At 32.7% G+C, this 27,305-nt stretch overlaps 5 protein-coding genes across 5 annotated transcripts; 2 read left to right on the forward strand and 3 right to left on the reverse strand.

Moving 5' to 3' along the window:
* Nucleotides 1-2,193: 2,193 nt before the first annotated feature.
* On the reverse strand, nucleotides 2,194-4,322 carry AT4G10290 (RmlC-like cupins superfamily protein). The gene is made up of 2 exons (NM_117097.3): nucleotides 4,092-4,322; nucleotides 2,194-2,691 (listed from the first exon to the last, which is right to left on the reverse strand). Exons 1-2 carry the CDS (start codon nucleotides 4,211-4,213, stop codon nucleotides 2,451-2,453), a joined length of 363 nt encoding a protein of 120 aa, NP_192767.2. The 5' UTR covers nucleotides 4,214-4,322; the 3' UTR covers nucleotides 2,194-2,450.
* A 2,621-nt stretch (nucleotides 4,323-6,943) lies between these two features.
* On the forward strand, nucleotides 6,944-8,732 carry AT4G10300 (RmlC-like cupins superfamily protein). Its single transcript, NM_117098.3, has 2 exons — nucleotides 6,944-7,256; nucleotides 8,235-8,732. The coding sequence occupies exons 1-2, from the start codon at nucleotides 7,057-7,059 to the stop codon at nucleotides 8,437-8,439; spliced, it is 405 nt and encodes a 134-aa protein (NP_192768.1). The 5' UTR covers nucleotides 6,944-7,056; the 3' UTR covers nucleotides 8,440-8,732.
* A 4,429-nt stretch (nucleotides 8,733-13,161) lies between these two features.
* AT4G10305 (reverse transcriptase) lies at nucleotides 13,162-13,609 on the reverse strand (the record flags this gene model as incomplete). The annotated part of the gene is made up of 2 exons (NM_001340660.1): nucleotides 13,162-13,284; nucleotides 13,322-13,609. The coding sequence occupies 2 exons, from the start codon at nucleotides 13,607-13,609 to the stop codon at nucleotides 13,162-13,164; spliced, it is 411 nt and encodes a 136-aa protein (NP_001328729.1).
* A 737-nt stretch (nucleotides 13,610-14,346) lies between these two features.
* Nucleotides 14,347-18,415, forward strand: HKT1 (high-affinity K+ transporter 1). The gene is made up of 3 exons (NM_117099.6): nucleotides 14,347-15,573; nucleotides 16,849-17,082; nucleotides 17,947-18,415. Exons 1-3 carry the CDS (start codon nucleotides 14,501-14,503, stop codon nucleotides 18,158-18,160), a joined length of 1,521 nt encoding a protein of 506 aa, NP_567354.1. The 5' UTR covers nucleotides 14,347-14,500; the 3' UTR covers nucleotides 18,161-18,415.
* A 1,348-nt stretch (nucleotides 18,416-19,763) lies between these two features.
* Nucleotides 19,764-27,165, reverse strand: AT4G10320 (tRNA synthetase class I (I, L, M and V) family protein). Its single transcript, NM_117100.4, has 25 exons — nucleotides 26,469-27,165; nucleotides 26,314-26,379; nucleotides 25,704-26,225; nucleotides 25,419-25,532; nucleotides 25,177-25,274; nucleotides 24,742-24,820; nucleotides 24,484-24,642; nucleotides 24,126-24,215; nucleotides 23,914-24,047; nucleotides 23,240-23,399; nucleotides 23,033-23,116; nucleotides 22,725-22,934; nucleotides 22,490-22,615; nucleotides 22,266-22,403; nucleotides 22,071-22,174; nucleotides 21,916-21,979; nucleotides 21,681-21,769; nucleotides 21,433-21,574; nucleotides 21,276-21,339; nucleotides 21,133-21,200; nucleotides 20,842-20,964; nucleotides 20,591-20,656; nucleotides 20,366-20,507; nucleotides 20,192-20,283; nucleotides 19,764-20,123 (listed from the first exon to the last, which is right to left on the reverse strand). The coding sequence occupies exons 1-25, from the start codon at nucleotides 27,000-27,002 to the stop codon at nucleotides 20,019-20,021; spliced, it is 3,573 nt and encodes a 1,190-aa protein (NP_192770.2). The 5' UTR covers nucleotides 27,003-27,165; the 3' UTR covers nucleotides 19,764-20,018.
* Nucleotides 27,166-27,305: the final 140 nt, after the last annotated feature.

Genomic DNA, 27,305 nt, shown 5'->3' on the forward strand with positions numbered 1-27,305 from the left:
CTATGGCCAGATTAGGATATTGATTTAACTTTGTTCTTACTGCTACTCAACATTGATTGTCTGGTATTAAGTTGTAAAAGAGTAATTTGACTTATCCATTTGTGTTGATATAATTGGTCATTATAATGTGATTAGTCAATAGAAAACCTTAGAGTACATAATATCAAACTTTTAACTTTGTTAATTTCTTTAGGCGAGTGGGTGAATACATCAGTTAGACTTGCTTTTGCACATCATGTGATCATCGTTATTGATGTCATCCAAAGAAATCTGTCCATTCATACGCAAACATGAAGGTACTGTTGTTTGGACACTCCTTACTTTAAAACCCCACCTTAGTTTGCAAGTCATTACTTGACTAATTTACTTTAAAAACAAAATTTAGGTTAGGAACATTGTGTCAGATCCTATTTTCGATACAAGTGGGAACATCCAAGTCAACAAACCTACAATGGGGTACCAAATTTTATTAATCGTCTACTCCTTGTTACGTTGGACATGATTTTTTGGATACTTTCTTACATTTTTTCCTTATTGAAGGTCGTGTTTCTTATGGTTTTTCTGACCATCTTCATTTCTACTTCAACTCAATCAGAACATTTTGGAGAGGCTTCCTGCATCCCAATCATTGAAAGATCCCCAAACTGAAAAAAAATTCTAATGAGCAAATGAAGGTCTACATGTACACTAAATTATCTTTATGATTTACAGTCCTTGTAATATTGGACAGTATTTTTTGGATAGATATTTAAATAATCTTCTTATTGGAGGCATCGCTTTTTGTTGGTGATCTAGTATTTGATATCAGTTCCAAACTTGACCAACATACTCAATCATCTCCCACACATAATCCCAAAGTTGGGTTATCTCCAATGGAAGTATTTCTTATCATCTACAACTGTCTATCGATGCACTCTATCTATCATTTGTAAATATGTCTTAGTAAAGTATAATAATTTCACAACATCATTATTATATCTTTCAGTATAAAATCTCTCTCTATCAAGATATGGATCTACACGATGTTGTGGATAATCAGGTAGGCATAAAATTAAATAACTAGAACATGTATATTTATTATTACTGAAAAGCAGTCAATTTTTACTACAACATTCTTAGTTCTATTATTAATTGTTTACAGAAAACATAAGATTGCTATCAAAGTCTTGTTAGTTATGTTGTGAAACCAATCTCTGAAGACCTAACATAACGCAAGTTAGTTATGTTTGCAGACAAATCCATCTTCTCGTCCGTTTAATTGTTATATGATCGGACGGTCATTATTTCTCATTAACTTCTATTTAAACTGCAAATCTTACCACGTTCATTTGATCCGAATTAACCCATTATTCTACACGTGTTTGGTACACACAATTACAAACCAAAACCAATGACCGGTTATTCTTCTTTTCGTGATTCAGTTTATTTGGGGTATAATGGTCTATTTTCACTCCAAAAACAAAGAAAAGTGTCTCAACCTTGGAAAGTGCCTGTTTTGTCTAAACTTTTTCCCAAAGTGCCTTATTACGGAACATTCCCTATATAATTAGGTTTGCTCATTTTACGAGATTGTAAATGTATTTTGGTTTGTTTCACAATGTTTGTTTTAATTTAATGCCGAAATTTAATACAAATAAGTCAAAAATTTCAAATTTTGGTTGTTTTAGATTTAGTCAATATTGTAGGTGAGATAAGGAAAAAATAATTTATTGTGTTTCGCGTGACATATGAGATTGCCATATATTTTGAATCTTTTTGGTTTGTTACACAATTAATTTCGTAAAAAAATTAAACCATTAATTAAAAAAGAATTAAATAATTAAAATTCAGTATTAACCATTGTAAATAAGTCTTAACTCCAGGATTTATTTCACAAAATGCCTGCAAAAATGTATATGTAGATGATGTACAAAATTAATACATGTTCTACTCTTTATAATTAAAAAAATTCCCACACATAATTACTTTACAATTACCTTTTAATTAAAAAATGTTAAAAATATGATGATTAAAAAAAATTGGTTAATATAAAATAACTTCGTAAAAAAATTGGTTAATATATAATAACTTCACTAAACGAAATTATCAAATAAAATATTTTTTTGTTAGCAAACAATTATCAAATAAAATTTAAGTGGTATTTATGGAATAATATTTTTATATTAGTAAAAATAAAAAGCTTGGAAAAAAGTAAGTAAGTAATAACTGGGCATTTTTCATAAAGGCCATTAATATGTTTCTTTTAAATGTTGTGGCCGATGTTTCTAATATGTTTTTGCCTCATAATGGTGTTTTGTGAAACAAATTAAAGGATTCTAAAATGAAGACAATTACAGGTTTGAACCAAATCCCAAGGTAAAGACATATATTAGATCAAGATTTAAAACAAACTTATATAGGTCTAGCTGCCTTATGAAGTAAAAAGATTTAAATCCATTAATTTATGCTTTTTAAGGTAACTCAGATTCTTCAATCTCAGACTCTCTATAATAACGTTTCTTCACATCTTCAATTACATCGACAAAAACATTCATGTCTTGAGGAAACACAACCAAATCCCCTGCCACAAATTCTAAGGCTTCTCCTTCTTTGTGATGGTCTTCTACTTTCACTTTCAATTTCCCCTCGACGAAGTACATTGTTTCTGTCTTCTTAAATTTCCATGGAAATTTGCGAGGCATGCTTTCCCATCTGCTTAAGTTTGATCTCACAGTTAGTTAGTCAACCATACATGTACATATGACTCATGACTTCAAATGCAACTTATTTTAAGGTTGATCAGTGTTTCAGTTTCTTTTCCTAAACTAATGTTCGAGCACATAGGCTTAACACCTGCCATATAGCAAAAATATATATATTTCTTCGTTTATTTTCTTTTTGGAAAGACTAACACAATAGCATATATTTAAGGTATCAATCTTGGTGGTTTCATTTGATCAATATGAAAAGGCAGTCGCTAGAAACATTTCAACAAAAGTTTCGATGTGATGTAGTACAATTTACGAGTAATCTTTCAAAATTTGCTAGTTAATGATCGGGAATTTATCTTTCTCAGAAACTTTCAAAGATTTTTGATGATCCATTCATTGAAAATCTATATAAAAACATTTATGACGGACTTATACGTAAATCTCTAAAAATTCCGTCAAAAATCAAAAATATTTCTTGTTGTAGGACCTAACTAAATGAATATCAGTATATAGATTATTGGGACAAGAAGTCAAGATGTTGTTGGAAAGTTCTCATCGTCAATTTTATCATTGTTTTACCTTCATGGATTTAATGTTGTTCCAATATTATAGATGCAAATCAACACACACGTACATAACTATGTTTCTGTTATTGAATTAATACATAATTATTAAAACAATAATTTACTTATGATCTCTTCTTCTTCTTACGTGAATGAACGTAAGCTGATAGAGACTTGCGATATCGCAATCTCCTAAGACATAATTATGCCCCTACTTTGATGTAAGTAGATTCTATGGGTGTTTATCTTACAATATACAACTATCAATCTCTGTATTAACACCTTACAAAATCCTAACAAATCTACTTTGAGTTTCTGATAAATTAATTTTGGAGAAGAAATAGATTTTTCTATCGTATCTTCCTCTTTGTTGTGATGTCTTTTCACAACCAATCGTACATGTGTATTTTCCTTAATCGACACATCTCTTTGTTTTTATGTAAATATTCATATGTTTATGTATACAATATAATAAACTCCAACAATACCCCACATTTTCTTATTCAAACTCAATATTTAAATGATAAGAATACTGATTCTCAGGTTATGTCGAAATTTTGGTTTAAATCTCATGGTTAACAAAAACAAATGAAAATCCTAAAGTAATAGAAAATGATGTAACTTGCGAAATTAGATCAACATTAACATACCATGACTCTTGACCTCCATTCCATAGGAATACTAAGGCAATTAGTGTCCCATGATAATTTTATGTATTTTTAATCGTTAAGGGATAAAAATACTATTTAAAACTCTAATTTCTATATATTTTATGCCATTGAAATGAAATTTATATAAATAAAAAAAAGAAATCAAAAGTATAGGAAAGAAGACCGACAATTGCCAAGAGGTAACCCCGAGTTCAGCAAGCTTAGCATCCGAAGTTTGTCTCATGACCTTGACTCCATGAATTTCAGTGGGAACCTCAGGAGCGAATATCGAATCATGATTAAGTTCCATAGTTGAAACTCAAACTAAATGATGAACAAAGAAGAGATGAATATGTGTTGTTTCATAAAAGATGTGTCCATATTTAAAACCATCGCGTAACAACGATAGTAGGGTAACATTGCCGTAAATGAAATAAGGTTGTACGTCCTGATAATAACACATTGAACTACATGACAACAGAGAGAAAGTTGTGGTTGCTATAATTCTAGTACTCGTAAATAGTGCCGTCCCATGTTTTTAGTGTGGCTAGTACTGATTTTTTTAGGGACACCGAAGATATTAATACAATCGAAATATTTGTAATGTCACTATAGAAAAAGGACGAAATTAATTGAGACTCTCCCGACACATGAAAAATCTCATGAATATAATTTTGATGTTGTCGTTATCAGTTTTTGATTGTGTTAAATATGTAAAGTAGATAGATGATAAAATTCACAAGATTGTTATACGAGTCCTATATTTCATGCAGGTCGCAAGGACATGATGAATTTTATAGAATAAGTAGATGTTATCCATTATAAATTACTTGAGAAATACTCTTAGTCAAACCAATCAAAATACCACAACATGTCATATCATACTATATTTAAAATAAATAAAAATTAAAATAATAAAACACAACAAATTCAGGAAACAAAATCTCTATAAACCAAACCGACATGTAATTCAATTTAATTGTAAAAATCTAAATTCTTATCATTTTTATAAACCCAAACTGACATATAATTTTGTTTAATTATAAAATTTAAACCCTAAACCTTGTTGTTATAAACTCAAATCGATATACAATTTTTTTTGAATTGTAAAATTTGAACCCTAAATCTTAAGAGCTGGTGAATAGTAGAGATTCACCGCTAGGAGTGAATCCAATAATTATTTTTTATAAAAATATTATCCTCTCGTATTATTAACAAAAATGTCACGGTGAAATGTCGTTCACAAAGCGATTATCAACCCAATTTTACTAGGATATTTACAGATTTTGTCATTAGTCTTATATTTACAATTACACATAAATAAATAAACAGAATTTCAATTAAAAAGCAATTAATCTTTCAAAAAGTTTAAAATATATTACATGTTTCTTAACACATATAAATCTCATATATTAATCAATAATATAAGAATTTTTGTAACAAAGACTACAATGCATTTACTTAATCATAAAAATTGAAATATGAAAAAAGAAGAAAAGAAAACAAAGAAGAGAGTTTTGAGTTTTTCTTCGGAAATGAATTAAAATCTCTCAAGTTTTTTCTTTGAAAATGGATAAAATCTCTCAAAAACTGGATTCTCTAATTTTGTATTTAGAAAAACCAAATTTGTAAAATCCTGAATGGCTATAGTATAGATTTTTGGAAAAACTGAATCTACTTACAAACTAATATTGAAGGCTTTAGTTTTCCTAGAAATGTTTTTTAAGAAAAACTTTTTGTTCCCATTTAAGTTTTTTAGTTTTTTAATTATCATTTCTACGAGAATCCATTTTTTGCTCTACATTAGTATTTTCTTAAAATCATTCATGGTTTTAGGCTTGTCCCTGCCCAACATGAAAACTATTTTTTTTTGTGAAAATCTAATAAGCTTCTCTCTAAAAAATATTTGTTGTTTAAAAATCAAAGTTTTTCTAAGTGTCGATCAAATGCAAAAAATCCTCTTAAAGAAAGAGAAAATCCTCTGAATCAAGTGTGAAAAGTCATCTTAATCTAATGAAGAATGTGAGTTTTTTTTTTTATTATTTTGAAAAGAGTCAAAATAACTCATAAATTGAGTTCTAATTGTTTTTGTTTGTAGAAATCACAATCAAATTGAGGAGAGTTTGTCTAAGAATCCATGTGATATGCGACTAAGAAAATGCTCCAATTCTCCCTCATGATTTCAATGTTTCACGATTAATCTGAGTCCCGTCTCAAACATTTTGACAACCTTAGGCAAAACAAAAAATAGGCATTTTATTTAGACCATGCCAATAAAATACACAAAACTAAATTGTGGTTTTATATTTATAAATTTGTTGGTATTTTATCTTAAACATTTTTTTGATATTGACCCTTTTTATAACTTTTTCTGATTTTTTTCAAATCTTACAGCAAAAAAAAATAATTATAGGTCTTTTTAATTTTGGACCTTACACAAATGTTTATGCTGTCATGGATCATAGACGGCCTAATTGATTCTCATGTTTTGAGAACTTTCTCCAATCCCATGAGAATGGCTACTCTAGATAAATTACAGTTGAACTTGTAGTATCAGATGAAAAACATTTCATTCCGTACATAGTATGGATAAACTACCTAGTATATTAGTATACATGATGAATTTGATAAACATCTTTTTAAGAGGTCTTCTTAAAAAAATACAGTAATTTTAACTTTGTAATTAGATAATAGAGTAGTTTTAAATTTTTGTTAGTTTTTGTGTAGTCTCTTATGAATAGTTTTTGTGAAAGTGAAGAAAAAAAAGACGAAATTGCTTTTATCTCTAATATTTATATATATAACTTCATGGATAAGATTCACAAGTGAAAGTTTCAAATAAAATAGCCAAAGATGTGTGCAACTTCGTAATTACATAAAAATGTGGAGCATTTCCGAATAAGTCCAAATATGTGGAGCAATTCATAAAATACCCGAAGATGTGGAGCACTTTCGTCAATAACAAAAGATGTGAGGGCAATTTCATAATTAGACAGAAATTATCTAACTAAGCCGTAACTAATAACTCAAGAGATGAGGCATGAATGGATCATATGCTATACGATTATATTGGACAGAAAATGAAAAATTTAAAATGGAGTTTTCTATTGCATTTTGTAAGCTGAGAACAACTAAGTTAAAGGGAAAGCAAAAATGGGCTGCATCGGTGTTGTGAATGTAACAAGCATAAATCCATATCTCACAAGAAGATCAAACAAACCCTACAATTCAAGAAGACCATCATCCATGGCTGCTGCGATTAGAGCTGAGTCTACTGAGAAATTAGGGATTACAATTGAAAAGAATCCTCCTGAGTCCAAACTAACCCAACTCGGTGTTCGTAGTTGGCCCAAGTAATCTACTTGCCCTTCTTCTTCTTCATTTGTTAGTTGCTGAATATGAAAGTTCTAGCCTTTGTTTTTCTTTTCCTGAGAAGAAAGTCTCTAGCTTTGTTTGTTGTTGTTGTTGTTGTTGATGAATCTGGTCTTTATGATAATCCCAAATGTAGAAGCTTGATAGCTGTAGTATCGTAGTGAATTGCTTTTAATGGCATAAGTCATCTCCAAGAGATCTAGTTTCTGTTACTATTGGTTAATTGGACAATCTTTGCGGCAAGTGATCTATCTGGAATTGAAAGTTTGCACCTTTATTGTTGCCCGGAGAAGAAAGTCTTTAGCTTTGTTTGTTAAAGCCATTAGTGATCTCCAACTGATCTATTATCTCTTATTATGTGTAAATTCAACAATATTTACGTCAGTTGATCCACCTCCAATTGAAAGTTTCAACCTTTTTCGTTGCCCGGAGAAGAAAGTCTTTAGCTTGTTGTTGTTGTTGTTGTGTTGTGGAATTCAATCTCCATGATCATGGCATATGTTGAAGCCAGAGAGCTGCAGGTTCTCATTATCGATTTCCATGGCATAAGTTATTTGCAGTTGCTGCATTTTTTCATATTTTGTGGGTCAAATGATGGTACAAGTGGGGTTTGTCCTCCAAGCAAGTTTCATGGCATTAGTAACTTTCAATTGCTAAAACTCATATTTGTGTGGTTAAATTAGACAAATCTTTACATCAATTGACCGAAAGTTTTCACCTTTATTCTTTGCTCAAAGAAGCTTTGTTTGTTGTTGCTACTGTATAAGTCATCTGCAATTGCTCTAGTTTCTGTTTTTGTTTAAGTGTATTCAACAATCAACAATCTTTTAGCTTCTTTCTTTTGTCATATGTAGAAGCTAGATAGCTCAAGTTTCTCAGTGTTGATTTTCTTTTGGCATTTGCTATAAAGCAGTTGATGAAGATTTTTCTTACTTTGTATGTGAAATTGATGGTTACAGGTGGGGTTGTCCTCCAAGCAAGTTTCCATGGACTTACAGTGCAAAGGAGACTTGTTATTTACTACAAGGAAAAGTGAAAGTGTACCCTAATGGATCCGATGAAGGCGTAGAGATCGAAGCAGGCGACTTTGTTGTTTTCCCTAAAGGAATGAGTTGCACTTGGGATGTCTCTGTTGCTGTTGATAAACATTACCAATTCGAGTGAATGGCTGCTATCAATCTCTGCTCTACGTATTCGTGTATTCGATAGGACTTGACCATCTTTGTATGTTGATGGATACTTACTTTAAGCTTGTGTGAAGTTTTTTACTTTAGTGGAAATAGAGGAGTCATATATGGACGCATTATCTCATTCAACACCAAAGTCATTCGAAGTTCGATACAATAACATGTATAGTGTTTACTGTCGAAAAGTAAATAATTGATAATAGAAGTGATATTCACGTAATACTCCATAAATAGATGTTGCATAGTTTGGTGGGTATTGATGAATGAAGAGAACAGGAAGTGGTTGAAGAATGTAGCATCCGATTTGTGATGGACCACTAATCTCCAAAGTTAGTGGGATAAGACAGATAACAAATTAGAAATCAGAAAACACAAGTACGCATTTATCTTTAAGCTCATAGTATTAATTAGAGACACGTCCACTATATGATGTTGCCCTGCCCTAAATTATTTTATATATTATCATGTACGAGAAGACGCCTAAAATGAAATAAAAAAATAGGCGAATTGATCTTATTATTGCAATTGTGGATGAAAATAATTTAAGTAATTTTTAACCACTTTTTAGGTTTCTTATAACTAAAGAAATCGCTCAACAAACTACTACGTACTAATCGACTAAGCTTCATTCTTGTGCAGCCTATTCCTAGCTACTCAATCACGTTGTCTAGTAACTAACCAGGCTAATTTGCAATGTTCATAGGTATTTGAGTAAAGAACTCAGTTAAAAAGTTTCATCAAGCAATACTACAACAAAAACACATCAAGTCCGCATACACGTTCCACAATTCACGCCATCTTTGACCTATCATTTAGGTCATTGTGTTAATTACATCATTATCCATGGCCAACAATTCATAACACCAAAACCATCACAAACTTATTTCAAATCTATCATGCAACTAGGGTTTCAAAATTGTAAAATTTCGCAGGTGACCTTACTAGTAATAGGTCCGGCTGACATATATATATATATATATATATATATATATAAAGACATTAAAAGAGAGGTCACTTAAGTTAAAATGGAACTATCGACGAGTAAGTGACCTTTCGTCTTTTTTATTTTTCCATTAGTGTATAATGTAACTTTTACTTCATTAGTGTTACTTTTCCTCGATACTTGGTGGCTCTGAATAATATTATCTCTTAGAAGATCTCCGAAGTTGTCGTATAAAAATTCATTTACAAACCTAGGTGGAGATAACATTTTAAAAGAATGGATTCTTTAGTGCTAAACGCATTTAAGAAAGATGAACATATTTTGTTCGTCCTCTATTGGCAACATCTTTATCAAGACTCGAATTTAATTCTCTTTAAAAAGAGATTTAAATATGTTAATGATTTAAAAGTGGCCATCTAGCAAGTGATTGATACATCACGATTTAAATATTATTATCAAGCAATAATATTTCATCTAGCAAGTGATTGATACTCAGTTAAAAAGTTTCATCAAGCAATAATACAACAAAAACACATCAAGTCCGCATACACGTTCCACAATTCACGCCATCTTTGACCTATCATTTAGGTCATTGTGTTAATTACATTATTATCCATGGCCAACAATTCATAGCACCAAAACCATCACAAACTTATTTCAAATCTATCATGCAACTAGGGTTTCAAAATTGTAAAATTTCGCAGGTGACCTTACTAGTAATAGGTCCGGCTGACACATATATATATATATATATATAAAAACACTAAAAGAGAGGTCACTTAAGTTAAAATGGTACTATCGACGAGTAAGTGACCTTTCGTCTTTTTTATTTTTCCATTAGTGTATAATATAACTTTTACTTCATTAGTGTTACTTTTCCTCGATACTTAATGGCTCTGAATAATATTATCTCTTAGAAGATCTCCGAAGTTGTTGTATAAAAATTCATTTACAAACTTAGGTGGAGATAACATTTTAAAAGAATGGATTCTTTAGTGCTAAACGCATTTAAGAAAGATGAACATATTTTGTTCGTCCTCTATTGGCAACATCTTTATCAAGACTCGAATTTAATTCTCTTTAAAAAGAGATTTAAATATGTTAATGATTTAAAAGTGGCCATCTAGCAAGTGATTGATACATCACGATTTAAATATTATTATAATATCACTTCCTAGATTGTGTCCCTTTCCTAGTCCCTATCATACAATAGTTATCCTCGTGCACATAACACTCTTAAAAATACACACCATCTTGTAATTCAAATTTGATGTGTTCGTACATATTTTCAACCATTTGTTTCTATTTCAAATTCTTCTCGTAAAAATATGTCCATTTAACCAGAAGTGGATAGCTCGACCGGAAACATACTAATTTTTTTTTAAATATCACATCGAGTGACTGCGGGTATAAGTAAAAATATTAAAGACTAATCCGAACATAAAAAATTATTAGAGCATCCGCATTGCACATTTAGTTTAAATGTATTTCCACATAAATTTAATTCATAAAATAAGAAAATGGTCTTTAAATGAAAGATATCCTTCCAAAAATGTGTCAAAGAAGACATTTTGAAACACATTGAAAAATGGGTCTTCCATTTAAAAAGACTATTCATACTTTATTAATAATATTTATATGAGAATACACACAAAAAATATATGCGATGTGGGTGGTCTTATGGGCTTTTGCCCGAAATCTAAGTATGGTAACTAAAAATAAGGGCATAAAAACATCCACATTGGTGTACACTCTTAAAAAAGTAGTTAGTATAATTTATTATAAAAGCTAATATTATTGGGTAATATTAGAAAATAATCATAGAATTGAAAAGAATGAAGTAAGTAATCATTGTCAGTTTGTATGTGAGTAAATAACCTTATGACGACATAAGAAAATACAAAAATGTTCTCGCAAGTTGAACCAAAAGCAAGAGTATGAGAATAGCATGATATTTAAAAAAAAAGTGACATTTTATAATGTGTTATGAGAAAAAATAGCATGTTGACAGAGAAAGATTTCCACTTATCACGTGTAATTCAAAAAAGTAGCATGGTACAAAAGAAAATAACATACAATTTAAAATGAAAATATAACGACAAAAATTCCAATAAAAAATCAAAGTCGAACAAAATAAATAGCACGATATTTATCAAAAAGTGACATTTTATAATGTGCTATGAGAACTAATAATTTGTTATATGAAAAAATAGCATGTTGTTTGAAAGAGATTTTTAATTATAACGTGTAATTCACAAAAGTAGCATGGTAAAAAAGAAAATAACATACAATTTAAAAAGAAAATATAACGACGGAGATTCCAAGAAAGAATCAAAATCAAACAAAATAAAATGAGAAATCTTCTGCAAATTGAGGGAGAGATGATCCGTCAATATAAATAACGTTTAGCAGCCTAGATTTATCGAAAAAGAGATCTGGTGGTTGTGATGGTGGAAGATGTGGTGGTTGTGGTGGTGGAAGAAAGAGAGATGAGTGGTGGTTTGTTCGGGTTCATCAAAAGTTTTTCGCCATGAAATCATCTAAGTGTTCTATGTGATTTTGGAAAATAGCGTGTAATACATATAAAATTCGACAATGGGTAAAAAGGTAATTGCAAGTGAAAAAAAAGAGTGTACTCTGACACCATAGCTACTTTGTTAATTCTTTTAAGATTCATAGTTATTTTGTGCATATTCTCAATATTATTTTAATTTTGAGGTATTCATTAACCATGTAAAATGTCTTTAAAGATATAAAAATGTCTTTGCGAAAACAGCGAAGACACGTGTCTTTCCCGTTGAATGCACTAAATAACTTGTTTTTTTTTTTTAATGTTTTTTAAAAACAAATTTGAAAACACTAACTTTTTTGTGTGATGAAAATGGTCTAAAGAACATCCTCATTAAACAACTTTTAAAAGATGTCTTTAGTATTAATTAGTAATAAAATTTAAAACACTCCTTCTTTTTTGTGTCTAAAATGTCTTTTTAAAGACAAAAACTAAAACTAAAAAACACTCACCATTTTTTATTGATTATTTTTATTAGTTTTATATTTAAAAACACTAATATGGATGTTCTTAGAATATGGTCATCTATATTTCTCAAATAGTTTAATGTGGGTGCTCTTAGAGTATGGTCATTTATATTTTCTCAAATAGTTTTATTTTGTCAACGTTTGGTGTATCAACTATTTTGCAAATAGCAGATACTTTCAGTGAAATTCCTTATCATCGAGGTCATACCTCCTTTGGCATACATTGTAAAGTCTCTAACATAAGCCAACAACTTGCAAGCTCTAATGATTCACAAGTTGATAACACCATTTTGCAAGCTCTAATAATGATTCATTAAACAAATTGGCAATTTTCAAATACCAACACCACCCTTTTTCTTGTTAAAATTACTATTGTTTATTTTATTTTATTTAATGTTAAATTATATTTAAAAGAAAAATAACCTTGGTACATATGAAATGCTAACTTTTTCAAGAGTTATTTTAAAAAAACAGAATTTCTAATATATCTATTGTCTTGATTCAAACCAAATTTGGATGCCATTTTTGAACTTCAATCCTCCACCACCTTGAATTGTGCTCAAACGGTTTCTAATATTCTTGTCTATGATCATCACAAGTATTTCCGTTGGTGATGATTGCTCCCCATGCCTCCTCCTATTCTGTTCATTCCATATTGAGTGTATAGAGTTCTGTAGTGCATACCGAAGTATGTAGCTCTTCGTTTTGTCCACAAGGTTTTCAGATAAAATCTTCATAACCTCTGTCCAACTCACCGAGAATCTGTCCGAGAAAATTCCCCTTGTTAGGTCTTCCCATATCTTTTTGAGTATAGGCAGTGGAAAAATAAGTGTTCCCTCGTCTCTACTCGTTCATTGCAAAAAATGCAGCTCGAATCTACATTACAATTCCACTTCCTCATTCTCTCCCCTGTTGCGACTCTGTTTTTTACAACCGTATTGTTATACTTTGGAGTAGCGTATGGGAACCATATCTCATTTTGTCCCTCCATCGGCGGCTTTGCTAACCGCAGCTGTGACCAAGAACATTTATTTTTCCCTTTTAACAGAACTATATCGTGATCGTTCAGTTCTCCATTCAGCTTCTGTTTTCTTATTTCTTCTTCAACACGGTTTAAGATACCCTTTCGATGGTTTCTCCTTCGTGTCATGGACATCACCTCTTTCATTGTGCTTGAACTAGGAATCCCTAGATCAATGCATCCTCTCTAAGACATCCCATGTTACTCCATGTGTCAATACCAAAAAGACGTAGTTTCGCCGCTTTTAACCACTACCATGACTGTTGATCTCTTTAAATAATTAAAAAGTGGTGTTCCCCATGAAGACCGTTCACTTCCATCAATTTATGGTCTTCTTGGACCAATTTCGTTTATCCAAACTATTACCCCTACAACATCGTTTATAAATTGTCTTTACATTTTGATCTAGAATTTGATCTATTTTGCACGAATCCTCTTCCACCTTTTCAGGCATGTACGAGCAATATAACATGAGTTTGATCAAATTTTGCATGGTCTCTACGAAGTTGAGTCATGCAATTTTTACCTATAATTTTTGTTCTCGGCATTTTTATAGCTCTCTACTTAGGATATAAGTAACATGGAGTTGGATGAATCCTTTTCTTTATATTGAAATCGAATCTTCAATGCTAAAAATAAAATCCACTCAATCAGTGAGAGAATTATTATGGAACAAGCTATAAAGACGAAAGAATCACTCAATCATACAATAAAGAAGGATGTTTTTTTCATTTAAACTAAGAAAGAGAACTTTTCCACGTGAATTAAAATAGACATCTCAATAATAAAGACGATTTTTTTTCTTCTCTTTTTCCTCTCACTTTGTATTGTATTGTATTTCTATATATTTCTTCCTCTTACAAATACCCTTTTAAATTGGAAAGAAAAAACAGGAATCGCTATCATCAGTAATAGTCATCATTAATCAATTTATATGTAATATGTGGCTGACAATTTCCATGTACGTGTAATATGTAATATATAAACACAACTTATGGCCAGTATAATATTAATGCTTAAACCGACTCGAGAACTAAAATGGACAGAGTGGTGGCAAAAATAGCAAAAATCCGTTCGCAGCTTACTAAATTACGTTCACTATTCTTCCTTTACTTCATCTACTTCTTGTTCTTCTCCTTTTTAGGGTTTTTGGCACTCAAGATCACAAAGCCAAGAACCACTTCACGTCCTCATGACTTTGACCTTTTCTTCACTTCTGTCTCTGCCATCACCGTCTCTTCCATGTCTACCGTCGACATGGAAGTCTTCTCCAACACCCAACTTATCTTCCTCACTATCCTCATGTTCCTCGGTGGCGAAATCTTCACCTCCTTTCTCAACCTCTACGTCTCCTATTTCACCAAGTTCGTCTTCCCTCATAACAAGATTAGACATATTTTGGGATCTTATAATTCGGACAGTTCCATCGAGGATCGCTGTGACGTTGAGACTGTTACTGATTATCGCGAGGGTCTTATCAAGATCGATGAAAGGGCATCTAAGTGCTTGTACTCGGTGGTTCTTAGTTACCATCTTGTTACTAACCTAGTTGGCTCTGTGTTGCTTCTTGTGTACGTAAATTTTGTTAAAACGGCGAGAGATGTTCTTAGTTCCAAAGAAATCTCACCTCTCACTTTCTCCGTCTTCACAACTGTTTCCACGTTTGCAAACTGCGGATTTGTCCCCACGAATGAGAACATGATCATCTTTCGCAAGAACTCTGGTCTCATCTGGCTCCTAATCCCTCAAGTACTGATGGGAAACACTTTGTTCCCTTGCTTCTTGGTTTTGCTCATATGGGGACTTTATAAGATCACAAAGCGTGACGAGTATGGTTACATTCTCAAGAACCACAATAAGATGGGATACTCTCATCTACTCTCGGTTCGTCTATGTGTTCTTCTTGGAGTGACGGTGCTAGGGTTTCTGATAATACAGCTTCTTTTCTTCTGCGCCTTTGAATGGACCTCTGAGTCTCTAGAAGGAATGAGTTCGTACGAGAAGTTGGTTGGATCGTTGTTTCAAGTGGTGAATTCGCGACACACCGGAGAAACTATAGTAGACCTCTCTACACTTTCCCCAGCTATCTTGGTACTCTTTATTCTTATGATGTAAGTTTCTTTCAATCCTCTCCTCATATATCGAATCATTTGCATGAACTCGAAATATTTAGATCGAAAGGTGCACTTATTTCGACATAATTTTCACATATGAGGTGATATGCATGCACACATAGGTGCAGTTTTACGAATACATTAAACTAAAACAATTGAGATATAGTGAAATTAAATGGTTGACATTTCACTACAGAAACAATAAAAAGTCACCGCATGAATTAAAGTTGGTTGACATTTCACAACAGAAACACCAAACATATTATTATCTCACGTAATGTAGTTTGGAAAATTATCAAATCATTTACCTAATTTTTTTTTTTATGAAGCAAACATTTTCCTAACTATTATTGTTTATTCCATACCAAAAAAAAAAACGTTTATGATTTATTTAAGGATTTTTTTAATTACTACGTAAAGGCCAATCATGCATGAGTGGGGTGGTAGAACCATAGATTTGCATTAGTTTTAGTGCTATTCTTTTGGCTGAATCCACCAATTAATCAGCTTAGCAATTGAAAGCATATTTTATTAACCAAAATTAATTTTAACATATCTAACGTGGTCCATTTGGTTAAAGTATTCACTCCCATGGATTGAGGAAGTAAGATTTAAGTTATAACCATGCTTGGCAATTATACATTTAATGAATAGTTTGAATACCAAGCTAATTTATAATTTTTGGAGATTAATTAGTATTTATTTCGGTAAATCATTCTTGTAACAAAAAAAATACTAATAATATAAAAAATTGAGATTGTGAAGTTTATTTTTTCACCACAAACACAAATTTCATAGAATTTTTCAAGGTTTCCACAAATTAGTTTACGCTCTTAAAATAACAAACAAAACAAAAAGTAGTATGCTTGTCAAACTTTCCACAAAAACATTAACGCCGGAAAACTTAAAACAAATAGTCATAATACATCTTTATTAAATAAATAAAAAGAAGGCATAATACATATATAAGTTGATAAAACTCTCCATCACTTAAGAGTAATTTTTTGATGTTTTCACTTAGAAGAATTTATATATATCTATATTAACCATTAATTAAGGAACCTACAAGAGAATGTGGTAGCTAGACAAGATTTGATAGAGTGAATCAGAATATATGTCCATGGTTTTAGATTCAGTAAAAAAAAAATGTCCCTTCAATGTAGTGGAGACTGGAGAATGTCCCTTCATCATATTCACAAAGCATTATTCTCTGTTTTTCCATAAAAACTTCTTTGGACTAATTAAAAAGTAAAATATAATTGCGTTTCCAAGGTATCTTCCTCCATACACTTTATTTATGCCGTTGACGGAACAAAAGACGATAGAGAAAGAAGGAGGAGATGATGATTCCGAAAATGGAAAGAAAGTTAAAAAGAGTGGACTCATCGTGTCACAACTTTCCTTTTTGACGATATGTATCTTTCTCATTTCAATCACCGAAAGGCAAAATCTACAACGTGATCCGATAAATTTCAACGTCCTTAACATCACTCTCGAAGTTATCAGGTATGTTTCTATATCTCAAGATTCTTTAACCAAAACCAAATAAAAAAATTGTTTCAGCAATATATAAATCTCTATATTACATATCATGCATCCATAATAACTAAAAATTTCAAAATATTTTCAAACAAAATACGTCATCTAGGTGATACATTATTCTACAATTTGACAACCCAAGTATTCGTAATTCACCTAACAAAAAAAGAGGACGTGAATAAAATCGTATAAGAAACATATATACAGTAAAATCTCTATAAATTAATAATGTTGGGACTGCAAAATTTTATTAATTTAGAGAGATTTTTTACTTATCGATAAATTAATAAATTAATAGAGAGATCTTCATAATTTAATAACTTTGAAAAAATTTCTCATTATAGAAAATATCTTTCTAAAATCAATTACAAGTAAAAAATAATATCATGTATAGAAAACAACACCAATATGTTTTGATATAGTAAAATATTAGAACTAAATTTCAAATAAGAATATATACAAATTTAAGCAAAAAAATATCAGAAATATATTTTTAAGAAATTTCTTACATATAATGTATATATATAGTTGATATATTTGTGCAATTATTAATTTCTGATATTGATGGACCATATATTTACATAGGACTTTCAAAAAAATTATTATCTAATTAATTTATCGATTTATGTCATTTTTTATACTACTCCCAACTCGGGACCGGAAGAATTTATTAATTTATAGAGGTTATTAATTTATCGAGTATAAATTTATAAAATAAAAAGAAACATATATATATATATAATATATATATATATATATAATTCACTCATTATGAATTGATTGTGAATTAGAAGTTAAGAATTATCAACAAAATAAGTTTTGTAATGGCAGTGCATATGGAAACGTTGGTTTCACTACCGGGTACAGCTGTGAACGGCGTGTGGACATCAGCGATGGTGGCTGCAAAGACGCGAGTTATGGGTTTGCAGGACGATGGAGTCCAATGGGAAAATTCGTACTAATAATAGTAATGTTTTATGGTAGGTTTAAGCAGTTCACAGCCAAATCTGGCCGCGCATGGATTCTTTACCCCTCGTCTTCCTAACATATTTCGATCATATATAAATGTTATATTAAAATTAGTCACTTTTAGCATTCCTTTTCTGTGAGTGATGTACAATAAGTTTGTATGTAGTTTGCATCATCGTTAATCCTCGTTAATATTATGATAATGTATGAAGATATAATATAAGGAGTATTGTGTGTCATCTTGTGTTTCCTGTTGTAACTTGTAATTCGAAAAATTAAACTTTATCTGTTTGATATGTATCGTACAAATAGTAACCAATCAGTAATATATATACAGGAAAGTTACTTAAAAACAAAAACCAAAAAAAACATAATGGAATTGAATAAAGAAATATATGTGATTGCTAATATGGGAGGAGGCAAAACACATCTCCACTCTCAGTTTGACACACATGTCTTCTTTTATACATGTTCAGATCCAGATATCATGTTTCGATGATGAAACTGCAAATCTCCTTCCATATGTTTCATCCACAACTCTCTCTCTTTTTTTTAGGTAAAGGAACCTTGTATTTCAAGTGCAGGATCCTAAAACTAGAAGCTTGTGCCACGGATCCTCTTTCATTTCGAAGAATCCGTGCATTGTTCATTACTTTTGTGTCGTGAATAAAAAGAATTGGCTGATGGCCGAGTCAAGTAAATGATCATGAACATATATATACCACAAACGTATCATGATCATCACATGTTTATCGTTTTTAGTTAAGATCTTATAGATAAGAAAAATAAGTTAGAAAATATTACGGAAATATATATGTGATGATGATGAACGTATGACCTTGATTCTGATCGATTAATATTGAAACTACACATGTTAGTAAGACCCTGATTCTCAAAACCGATCTAGCATAAATCCGCAAAAAAAAAAAAAAATGCTAACCAAAATCTAAAATATAGGTCTAATTAAGTTTATTACTTTATGTTTTTTAATCTTAATATCATATCTATTTTTTTAATTGCTTTATTTTCAAATTTGATTTGCTTATAAACAATTTCGAAATGTATGAAAACATAATTATAAAAATGAAGTTAAATGGCGTAAATTAAGTGCACGTAACTTTGGTGAAGGGTGGTAAAGGAAGCATGATTTGACAATGGGTCTCTTCCATGAACGAATATGATCAGATTTTTTTTTTGTCACTTGACTAACACATCTCTGATCTCTCTAGACATAGTTTCTAAGATTTAATGTTACCTTCAATGCTTTTAACGAAAATCTGGATCCTTTAAAGGTAGGATATCAAATGGGTTGTCCATGCCCAAATGAGCAATGTCTAAATTAGACGAAACCTAAAAAGAACCATAATAGATTGGACAGTCCATGAATCCAAATAATACATGATATCATGAACACATTTATTCAAAACTCCATACTTAAGTCTTAAGTGTTTCACACAATGATATAATTTCAATACTTCATAAGTTTAATATTAAAAATATAAGTACAATACTTCATAAGTGTAATATTAAAAACTATGGGCTGCCCATGTCGCTTGTCCAAAAGCTGACCATAATTAAATGGACATAGGCATCAGGAATCCCATGGTTTTAAGACCCAAATGACAACCGAAACATTAATCAAATTTTGTTAAGGTAATTTCAGATTTTAACAAGATTCTTGCCTTCTCTGTACTAAAATCAATGTTCAACTTTGGTCACTGGACTCAATCACATATCTGTCCAACCATAAATTTTGAGATGAATAAAAGTTTAGTATTGTACAAATAGAACGAGTAAAAGAGAGTCTCAACACTGAGATTTAACTTTTTGCAACAATCTAAATAAGTAGTTTATAGGTAAGATATGGAAGAAGAAAAATAAGGGAAATAAATCCCAAGTTACCACAATAAATCAAACAAAACCGGAGGGACGGCTCATGCGTTCCTCTTGCTCAATAAGTCATCGCCGACACTCAAATGGAGATGTTCGCCAAGAACCACAGTCGCAACAGGCACATTTTCAATGCAGCTTACAGTTATCTGCCATACAAGATACATTAAAATGATAAAGTAAACGATTTGGGTTAACAAAAGCTTAACTAACGAACCTTCCCATCTCCGGCTTGGAACTCTGACTTCAAATTCGAATGATCCCTTGATAACAAGTATGTTTGAAGCCCGGTTGCAGATTTCACATCTCCTGGAACCATAAATATACACGTTAAACAGAAAGCGAGAGAGAATTGACAGTGAGAATCTATTGTGATGAGATGGTGACTCACCTGAGTATAAAGCAAGAACAGCCTCTTCATTGAACTTCAAAGCCGGTCTAGCCAAACTTATCTTATACGACAACTTTGGAACCTTTTTGACACTCTCATCGGATGTTTCTTTTGGGGTGAATGTCTCATCGGCTATTATGACCTGTTACATAAAAGATAGGAGGATAAACATTAAGCTTCTGCCGTGCAAATAAATAAGCAGATATGGGAGTGTTGATGACTTACTGCATGTGATGGCATTAAACTAGACAAAAGTAAAGTGGAGCCAATTGAATCCTTGATGTTTTGTTCCTGTTCAACAAACAACAGTGATGAGACAGAATTAAGGCATGTGGTTGAAGACATTCATGTTGGAAACATAAATTTTCGTTTGATCCATAGCTGAACAAATAATTACGTACAAGCAATGAAACATTCGTAAATTTCAAGTAGAATTTAAGTTCAGATGAATTGAGTAACAAACAAAAACTAGTTACCTGAGAGACTAGAACTTGTTTAGAAACAGATTCATCCTCGTCCAATGATTGGAAGTACACTTCCACAAAGTCTGTTGGTTCCAGACCTGACTTTTTCCTTAGTTTCTGGATCCTGTTTACAATCTTTAACACAGGGAAACTAAGCTCATAAGCACAACATCGCTTTATATGCAAATAAAATATTAAGATACTGAAGAAGAACCCCACAGAAGATATACAAGTTATAAGAAAATGTATTGCTTTGGTTTCATCTAGGACTAGTACACTATTAGAGAAGTTATATATCTTTACCTCACGGGCAAAACCTGCTTCAACCAAAGAATCATCTGCTCGTAGATCCAGAATCACCAAAACATCACCTGCATCATGAAAGAAAGCAAGTATTATATGTGTATCCTACCAACAGAGAAGTGATAATTAATTACGCTTCTTACCATCTCCAGCTGAATCAATCTCATTCTCTTTCAAATCGTCTGGGCGTTTGAAAACCCTAACAATCTGAACAACACATGAAAGATATGTGTCAGAATTTAGCTATTAACAACATACTCTTAACGCTATCTCACAGGAAAACATCATAGCATGAGAGACCTTGATATCTGTTTCCTTTAGCAAGTGGTTAGCAATAGTAACTTCCCCAGCCTCCTCAAATGCTAAGATATCTTTTTGAGACATTTCTTTAACTTCCTTTGCAACAAGCCCCATCGACTTTCCAAGTCGCTTTCCCAATACACTGCAGGAATGAACATGTAAAATTTCACTCTACATCCCTTTGGAAAGGCTAAAGCACATTGAGCTCAGCGGTTTAAAGAAAAACACAGACAGAAAACTTAACCAACCTGAAATCTGGTTCTGCTTTTAGTGATGCATACTTCAGAGTATCATTGCATGGTACAAGCGATCTCACGTTAAGTTCTTCCAAGACATACTGCAATGCAAAATTAAACAGGATAAATCCACATAGCTATCATTGGCTGATATCAAATGGTTCTCAATAATCTCAAAAAGTTTCATATTTATAATATTAGTTAAAACTTCAAGAAGATAAACTACTGTTCCTGTAACACCACAGACCTCTCTTAGTACTCCAGTTATGTCATTTAAGAAATCAGCATCGGGATGGACTACAATCATTTCCCTGATACAACAAGGATAAGCATGTGTGAATTTTTTTTCATGTTTTAGGTTAACAAAGCAGAAACTGAAAACGATCAAGTACCAACACTCACTTTAGAGGAGTTTTCAAGGGTAGTTTGTTACGCTCACGAATGTTCCGAGCAAGATCAATGATTTTCATCATCCTCGTAACACTTAACTCAATCCTCTCCCCTTCCTATTCAAACACAGAAAGAAAATATAAGCAGGCAAAATTCAGATTACTTTTATTCTCTTATTGGATATAGAGACGTGGACTTGAGTCTTACCATTCCTTCCCTTGGTGGAATACTGCAGTAGTGAACACTTTCCTCAGAACCTTTACACGCTTTCCGCAGATTCTGGTACAAAGTTTCAGTGAAGAAAGGTGTAAACGGGGCCATCACTTTGCAAGAAGTAAGGAGCACCTGAAAATAGACAATAATTAGATATAACAAGTGTTCAAATCATGGTGACCACAAACAATATATCTCTGCAACTATTTTTAGTATACATTGAATAGAGTCGAAAGAGCAGTGTGACAATCATCTTCCCCCGTACGGCCTTTTAATCTCTTGCGGTTGAATCTGACATATATGTTAGTGAGATTGTCGAGGAACTTCAAGAGACGAGGAACCACCTAAACAAGAAAAACAAAAACCAAGATGTAATAAATACCAGGAGACAGTGATGGCGGTTTTCTAATGCGAACACCATATCATGCTGAAAATAACATGTAAAAACCTTACAGTGTAAAGCCGATAGGCATCCATCTCCTCGCGGACAAAACGAACAAGACTCTGCGTAGCTGAGTGAATCCACTGATCAAGAATGTTTGCTGACTGTATAGTTGCCAGATCAGTAGGAACAAAGGGCACACCACCTTCAGTCTCAAGTCTCTTTGCATTCTGAACGAGGAACCGATATGCATTGTACCATGGAAGGAATACATCTTTGACCTAGTGAATCCCAATGCAGGACCAGAAAAAAATTCAGACAACAACCACGAATAAACAGCAATAAAGCAGCAATAAATTCAACCACCAAAATCACTCACAACACCGAGTACTCCTTCTTTTTTGAAGCGTAGTGGCTCAGCACGTACAACCGGAGAATTTATCAGGTACAATCGCACAGCATCCTATCAAGGTTCATGTAAAGTCACTAAGTTATTACGTACACACACTGCCAAGATTTTCTTAGCTAGAGAACATTTGAAAAAGCTCAAAACGCAGCACAAGAGCATATTATAGGGAAAACTTACAGCCCCATACTCATCTATGACTTCCAAAGGTGGTGGATAATTCCGTAATTTCTTAGCCATCTTTTTCCCATCCTCAGCAAGTACAAGACCATTGCAAATCAGATTTTTAAACGCTGGTTTTTCAAATAATGCAGTAGACAACACCATAAGAGTATAAAACCTGTAGATACCCAGCGACAAGTTTAGTAACTATTTATTTTCTACTTAGGAAAAAAATATTGTTTATTATGCCCGTTTCAAAACACTTCTAGAATCACATTTCATAGTAAATTGATCACACCTTCCTTTAGCATCGACTCATAACTTAATTAAGTGCAATCATTGAGGTAACTAAGATCCAGATATCATAAAGTAGAGGGACGGAACAAACCCAGAGATAAGCAAGAAATAATTTGTCAGAAGAGCTTATAGGATATATCAATGTAGAAATCCACTCTTGAAAAAATATGAGAACTGAAATGATATGGGTTTTTTGCAACTATCTTGGGTTGACATGATAAACACTAACTAAGATTTGCAATACTACAAGGTAAAAGGTTTATTTCCATTCTCAAAGACCTTAATAAAAAGCAACCTTTTTTCATCACGTAACCACCAAAATATCAATCCAATAATTTTAAATGCTAAAGCTTAACTAATATTTCTCCCCACAGTCAAGATATGGAATGACATACCATCCACGAGTCTGATCAAGACCTTCAGCCACAAAATCACCAGGAAAGTTCTTCTCAAATAACTCCTTGTTTTCAAACGGATAATGGATATACGCGTAAGGCATTGACCCACTCTCAAACCAACAATCAAAAACCTGTAAAAGCGTATATAAACTTAAGCTTGGGATAAGACCCCGGATAAGTGATAAATGAAAGAAATTGGTTCATCTTACATCTTCTACACGACGGAGCACACCAAACTCATCGCCACGACTAGATGGAATTGTAATATGATCAATATGGTGACGATGCAGGTCAAAGACCTGTACCATAAATCATCAGAGAAACAAATGAGTATTAGACTTTTTGACAACTACATTCTCCAGTACTAAATAAAGACCAAACCCTCATAGAGTGTCATAAAGTTGACAGAACATATAAGGAAGACTTCTAGAAAAATTTATCCAACAGTTGAGTAGTAGCAAATGGTTGCATATAAAGGTACCGAGATCATGACAGTAGACTTTCCCAAAGCATCAGTGAGCTATTTGCTGATATAAAGAGAGATGTAAATAAAACAAAAGAAGAGACCTTAACACCAGAGAGCTTTTCAAGCTTCTCTACGGAATCCATGATCACAACTTCCTCCCCATCATCACTTATCCATATCGGAAGAGGCGTGCCCCAAAATCTACTTCGGCTGATTGCCCAATCCCTTGCATTTTCGAGCCAATTGTGAAAACGTTTATCCTGAATTGCACATTAATCAAAAAAATGTATTCATATCAGAAACTTAACAAAACGAACTAGTAATATATACTCAGAGTACTGATCCTTTCTTCTACCGACCTTCACATAACCAGGTACCCATTCTGTCTGTTCATTGCTTTTTAACAACTTTTCTTTCAACTGCTCCACACGCACAAACCTAACAGGTCAAAACACAAAAAAAAACTTTAAAGTCATAACCACACCTGAAAAACGACAGAATAAAGTTCATAAGTTATGACCATAACTACGTGCCATTTAGGTCAGATGCTACATATGAAATCTAAAATAAATAAATGAAAACATGGGAAATCAAAATATCCTAAACAGTTTGGTGATTATTCTGCAAAAAAAATACACAAAGATACCTAATACAGCTCCGAAAAGGGGCTGCCAGATATAATCATAAGAGCCAAAGTTCAAGGCAAGGACAAGAGAGACCGTCTCACTGGAACTAGCACTAAATGATCCAACTACTAAGACCTTAGCTCAAACTCATATGAAAATGAAGCATACCAACTTGGAACTGCTCTATATATGAGTGGGGTGTCTGATCGCCAGCAAAATGGGTATGAGTGAGTAAAGCTTCCCGTTTTAACAAGCCTGCCCTTGGCCTGAAATAATAAAAATAATATTACTTCATGAAACAAATCACCTACAGTAAAGAAATCCAATGGTCCAAAAAGCACTTAGATTCTCTAAGAAACAGATAAATCATTATGATCTGAACTGACTAATTATCAAGCATCGGTAATCACCTTAACGGCTTCAATTATATCCTTGTCTGCATCTTTGACATAACGGCCACTGAAGTGGGTAATTCTCTCAGTAAACAACCCATCATCATCAACAGCAACAACTAGATTCTCCCCCTGCAACATATATAGAACATTTAACACAATGAGATAAAGCAAGATTATTAGAGTAAACTGAGAATGGGTTCTTGAAGATACTGTAAGCCTAAACAAGAGAGAAACAACAAATGAGCAAAGTTCATGCCTGATGTTAGCAAGGGTGATAAGGAAGATGTAGTCAAACCTAACCTTTTTGATTATTTTGTTCAAAAGACAAACACGATAATCATCTTCACCAAAGGCAGGAGCACAGTGGACAATACCAGTACCACTGTCATCAGTGACATAATCATCTGCTACTACTCGAAAGGCCTCACTTGAGAAATCACTAAAGTAATCAAACAAAGGTTCATACTTCTTCCCAACCAGGGAAGCTCCATTAAATTTCTCCAAAACTTCATAAGAATCAGCTGCACTCTCAGGTTTAGCACCTTTAGCTTTAGGATTTGCTTTCTTAGTATCACCAGCAGGTCCATTACTTAACTTGGCCTTAGGCTTATCAGTGGGAAGAGCAGACAACCGAGATTCAGCAACAATGTACACTTTTCCAGTGTTCTTGTTACGAACCTTCACATAGACAAACTTCGCATTTACACACAAAGCAAGATTGCTTGGAAGAGTCCACGGAGTAGTAGTCCATGCCACAAAAGCAGCATTATCTTGATCCCCAATAACCGGAAAAGTCACCATGATTTCAGGATCAGGGACTTCCTGTACATACACACATTCTACCAATATCAGAGATCAAACTATACAACACAAATCAATCACCTGAAGAACACAATAACAACAACATTACCTTATAGTTCTGACCAGCTTCAAAATTAGATAAAGGTGTCTTACAACCAGTACTGTACGGCATAACCTGCAAACCAGAATTGACCCAAATACAAAAATCACGATCCACGAAACTTCAAAACCACATCAATGCAGGAAGAAGAATGCCAAACAAACCTTGAATCCTCTGTAAACAAGATTCTTCTCCCAAAGCTGAGAAAAAACCCACCAAACACTTTCCATAAAAGGCAAATCCATAGTCTTATAATCATTCTTAAAATCAATCCAACGACCACACCTAGTAATAACCTTCTCCCACTCAGCAACATAACGAGTCACAATACTCCTACACTCTTCATTATACTTATCAATTCCCATCTTAATAACTTCATCTCTCCTCTTAATATTCAATTTCCGATCAATCTCATTCTCAACAGGTAAGCCATGACAATCCCACCCAAACCGACGAGTGACATGGTGACCAGTCATGGTCTGATACCGAGTCACAATATCTTTAATCGTACCAGCGAGGATATGTCCGTAGTGAGGAAGTCCGGTGGCAAAAGGAGGTCCGTCGTAGAAGATGTACTCAGGAAGATTCTCAGTGCGTTTGAGCTGTGTCTTGAAAGCATCGATTTCAGTCCAGAAGGAGAGGACATCTTCTTCTTGACGAGGGAATGAGAATTCTTTTCCTTCGCATACTTCTTCCATGGTGGAAACGGAAGAATCAATCACTGACGAAAATTAGGGTTTCTGCAGAGTTTTTGTTCGGCGCAGATGATATCAAAGTCCCCGGCGTTGAAGATGAAGTTTTGGTGCGTTTTTGTTTATTAATGGGCCGTAGTAAGCCCATTAACTTGTTTGTTTTCTTTTTGGGTCAAACTTCCACTTATTGGTATTAAAAAATCGATTTAAGGAAGAAGGAAAATATTTTGACTATTATGAAACTGTCAAATGGTGGTTGATATACTGAACCAGATGAATTAGATGAATAATGATGAAAATATTAGATGA

The sequence above is a fragment of the Arabidopsis thaliana genome, chromosome 4, assembly GCF_000001735.4.
Source record: "Arabidopsis thaliana chromosome 4, partial sequence".
NCBI lineage: Eukaryota > Viridiplantae > Streptophyta > Magnoliopsida > Brassicales > Brassicaceae > Arabidopsis > Arabidopsis thaliana.